At 43.0% G+C, this 4,326-nt stretch overlaps 1 protein-coding gene across 1 annotated transcript in view; it reads left to right on the top strand.

Annotated features, from left to right (window-relative positions):
* The window catches only part of MTAP (methylthioadenosine phosphorylase), a 118,142-nt gene that overhangs the window by 91,239 nt on the left and 22,577 nt on the right, over positions 1 to 4,326 (top strand). Inside the window, exon 2 of the mRNA XM_009994426.1 lies at positions 906 to 1,058. Coding sequence (XP_009992728.1) covers positions 906 to 1,058 — 153 coding nt within the window. The remainder of the gene's footprint in view (positions 1 to 905; positions 1,059 to 4,326) is intronic.

The raw sequence follows: 4,326 nt of genomic DNA, 5'->3' as shown, positions 1-4,326 counted from the left end.
AAAACCTGACAGCAGTGTACCTACACAAAAGCCAATAAGTGACCCAGTTGCAGTGCTCACAGTAGGTGAAATTGTCAGCAGATTATTTTTATTTCACTTGTGAGGATGCTGTTTTGCTGTCCCGCTTTACAGAAGGTATACAGAAACTACTTACTGAAACAAGGAAGCTCTTGAGTCTTGGCAAGTCAACACAAAAGCCTTCCAATATTTTAAAAAAAGGTTTTTATTATTTAGTGTGTGTAATACTTGTGGGAAACTGGTATATATATGTCCCTGGTAGCCATTTACATTTACATCTTCCCTAAACATCATCCCTCAGTGTGTGTTAACCCTTAATAAACCGATTAATTTGTGTAGTAAACATTGGTCTTAGAGGCAATTTCTGAGCATGGTGGGGATTCATTCTAACTACCACTCTAAAATATGGTCCTGCAGTGGCTGTTCCTCTGGGAGAGGCAAACGCTATGTGTGAGCCCTTGGTCTTATTCAAAAACCCCTCCATATTGGGGGGCATTTGCAAAAGCACCTGACAGCCGGTAGCCCCCCGATATCAGCTCATGACAATACTATATAGTAATGTCTGGTGTTCAGTACAGTGGTTATGTATAGAACCCTTTATTACAATAAGATTCATACAGGTATCTTTCACTTATTAGAAGCATTCCCAAATAACATCCTTCTTTTTTTAATTGGGAATAAGTGATGAGTTGGCACATCTTTGTTTGTTTTCCACAGCCTTTTGAATTCAATGTCTTTAAGAGGAGAATCACAGTGTAAGAAATTGGCTAGTTGAATAGAGTTGTTTAAACTTAGTAATTTGAAATTTCTGGGTAACTGTGCTCAGTGTATTATGCTTTGTTGAGTTGTAGTCTAGCCCCATCTCAAGCAGAAAATGTACTTTGTAGCTACTTAGGCATGCTGTTAAATGGAGTATCATCTCAGGAAGACTAATATGTACTTTTCTGTGTAAGATTGGAATTATTGGTGGAACTGGCCTGGATGATCCGGATATCTTAGAAGGAAGAACAGAAAAATATGTTGATACTCCTTATGGCAAGGTCTGTACAACCTGTTTTTTTTGTTACTGAGACTTTTGGCTGTTTTTAAATATGTTTTTATGCTGTAAGAATTTTCAGACTGCTAAATGAAGGCATAAAGGAGGTACTGTCACAAGACTCTTTCCGTTTAGTTGTTATGTATTGTTTGATGCTTAACTTGTAGAAACAGATGTTACAAAAGATGTTACAAAGATGATGTACAAAGGAGACTATGCTTCTTCTCTTTTGTAGATTTGGGTGAATTTACAAACTCAGTTTTGAATTTGCAGTCAAGAAAGATAAACCCTCTCTCTCATATTTGTGACCCTGTAACCACTGAATTATACTTCTACATACCAGTGCTGTCCTTACAGTCATGCTTATAACCACGTAATTTGAAACTGGTATGAAAATGAAGCTCAAACTGCTTTTGTGGCATAGGTAAGTATTCTTCACCAACTGTCCTTCACATTGCTTCAGCTCTTTTCCCCAGCAAAAGGGAGTCAAAGCTGGAGGTGTTGCTCTCTACACAGTGTCCCATATGTTGTGAAGGACTAATCCTGCCCTAAAGCATTTTTAGTAGGAACAGGCAAGACAAAGGATGAGGGAAAGTTATATGTGCTCCTGCATCAAAGGGAAAAGAGGTTCTAGCTGACACAGGAAGTTAATAGAAGAACCAGATCTCAGATATTCTGTAGTGTCATTAGACCAGGGGAGTCTGGGTGCTTTTTAATTGCTGTCAGAATGATACCTTATGAAATCTACCAGTGTAAGCTAGTACATATACAGTAAAACAACTTAGGTGCAGTAGCAAGAGCCATTTTATGGGTAGAAGCTTGCCAAAAACCTCAGCACTGTGGTGTGTGAAAAGCTGAATCCATGCCTCCATTCAAAATGGTTTAAGAGGAAACTAAGAGTGTAAAGAGCGAGTTTGTATGCACCATCCAAGAAGTGAGAAGAAGTAAAGATCTGACTTTTCCACTATCCTTCCAAATCTGTTAACAAACTGCAAGGGAATGAAGGGAAGTTTTCACCTCCATTTTCTGTACCCTGCTCTCAAACAGTAGCCAGTGTTGATCTGAAGTAGAATTCACTGGCTAAAACAAACCAGTTGCCATTGTGTTCTCTATTTTATGAGAGTCATGGGATGGTTTAGGTTGGAAGGGAACTTAAAGATCGTCAAGTTCCAGCCCTTCTGCATGGGCAGGGACACCTCCCATTAGACCAGGTTGCTCAAAGCCCCATCCAGCCTGGCTTGGACACTTCCAGGGATGGGGAATCCACAACTTCGCTGCGCTACCTGTGCCAGTGTCCCACCACCCCCATGGTGAAGAATGTCTTCCTAATGTCTAACCTAAGTATAACCTCTTCCAGTTTAAATCCATTCCCCCATATCCTATCACTACACACCCCTATAAAAAGTCCTTCCCCGGATCAAATGAGATCAAAGTACCCCAAATGCCAAGTGTTCCTGCTCCAAGACATTATCCCATCACTATGGTGCAGGAGGAGGAACACCTCTTTGGGTTGTTCCATCCATTGTCTTCTTCTGAGGTTGCACACTTGACAGCATCTGGATAATAACAGAATGACTGTGTCTGGAAGCTGTTTACAAAGCAAAAATAGCACTATGTTTGTACCAGATACTTACTGGTATAAATGATGAAATCCAGGGCACTTCTTCTCCCTCACAGGGGTTTGTTCAGCTTGGCACTAAGGGTACAGTGGCAGTACAGCATTTGGAGGGATGTTCTGCCACAGCAGGGGGATGCAACAGGTCACCCAAATTCTGCAGTGCAGCAGGTGGCCCACAGCAGGGTTTAGTGTTAACAAGAAGAGTAGGAGTAACTGCAGGATGGTTCCTGAACAGGGGAGTGGAAAAAGCTTCCTCAATCCTACACCTTTAGTCAGTATGGGAGATGGTTTTAATTTCATTTAGTAGACAGCTTAGGTACTGCCTTTTTTTCTGCTTTCTTCACAGAATGCAATATGAACAGGGGAAAAATAAATCTTGGTTGCCTGCTATGTTTTGTGAGAAATCGCTATCAATAGACTGCCTGTGTTTGAGCTTGTTTGAGCTCTCTGCTGAGTGCTCACTGTGGGTCAGGTAGGATGAGCACCCTTGACCCATGCAGATGAGCTCAGAGCGGTGCCCTTCGAAGGAGCACCCTCCCTGCATGCCCTTCCACACCAGCTGCCACACAAACTGCTGTGCTTGGCCAAAGGTGCTCTCTTCCTTCTCTGAGAGATGGACCCCACTGGCTGCTAGGACACCAGATTTCTCAAAGCAGGTCCCACGGTCTATGTAGTGGAAGCTCTGGCTGTGGCAACACTCCCATAGCCAATTATAAATTTCCCTAATTCAACTGGCCCTTTCAAGTGCCTTTGACAGGGAGGTGGTGGAGTCACTGTCCCTGAAAGTATTTAAGAGAAATATAGATACAGTGCTTAACAGCATGATTTAAGCACTGATTGGGTAGATTACGTTATGGTAGGGGGATTTAGCTTATGGTTGGACTAGATGATCTTCTGGGATGATTATGTCCAGGGTTAGGACTGTAGCATTAAGGGTCAAGGTTTAAGGGTCTAGGCGTAAGCATCTAGATTAGATGGTCTAGGGTTAAGGGTCCAGGGTAAGGGTCTGCTGTTACAGGTCTGTGATTAAGCAGTGAGGGTAAGTGATCTAGCTGATGTGGTGGTGTTAGGTCATAGGCTGGACTTGATGATCTCAAAGGCCTTGGTGATTCTGTGGTTCTGTGATTGACGAGAAGAGGCTCCTGAGTCCTTCACTGCTGCTCCCACAGCTCTGTAATCCTTGATAATCTTCAAATTGCTCCTGGCTATTACCACTGTTGCTCCCACGAAACAGCAGCGGCTGGTCATAGTCAGTGAGGTGTACAGCATTTGGTTTGGCAGTCTTTCAGTGACATCCTTGATATGAGCACCTGGTAAGCAACAGAGCTCTCTATAGAGAGTGAATTGGTTTGGCAGATGGGTGCTTCTGTACCTTTTGGAGGAGAGTCTCCCACTACTATCACCAGTTGCCTTTTCTTGTCTGCACTAGTTGTTATGCAGTGAGCTGATTGGGGTGACCTGCTCAGCTCCAGTATCTTAACCTGTTGCAACACGTTTTTCCCCTTCACCTCAGGCTCTGAGGCAGGTCTCTTCCTGAGAAGAGCTTCCTTTCATAGAATCATAGAATCATGGAATCCTAGGGGTTGGAAGGAACCTTGAAAGATCATGTAGTCCAACCCCCCTGCCAGAGCAGGGTCACCTAGAGTACATCACA

This window comes from Chaetura pelagica, unplaced genomic scaffold, assembly GCF_000747805.2.
Source record: "Chaetura pelagica isolate M959 unplaced genomic scaffold, ChaPel_1.0 scaffold920, whole genome shotgun sequence".
In the NCBI taxonomy this organism is placed as follows: domain Eukaryota; kingdom Metazoa; phylum Chordata; class Aves; order Apodiformes; family Apodidae; genus Chaetura; species Chaetura pelagica.
The sequence above is the reverse complement of the archived record's forward strand: the minus strand, read 5'-3'. Positions and strand labels throughout refer to the sequence as shown.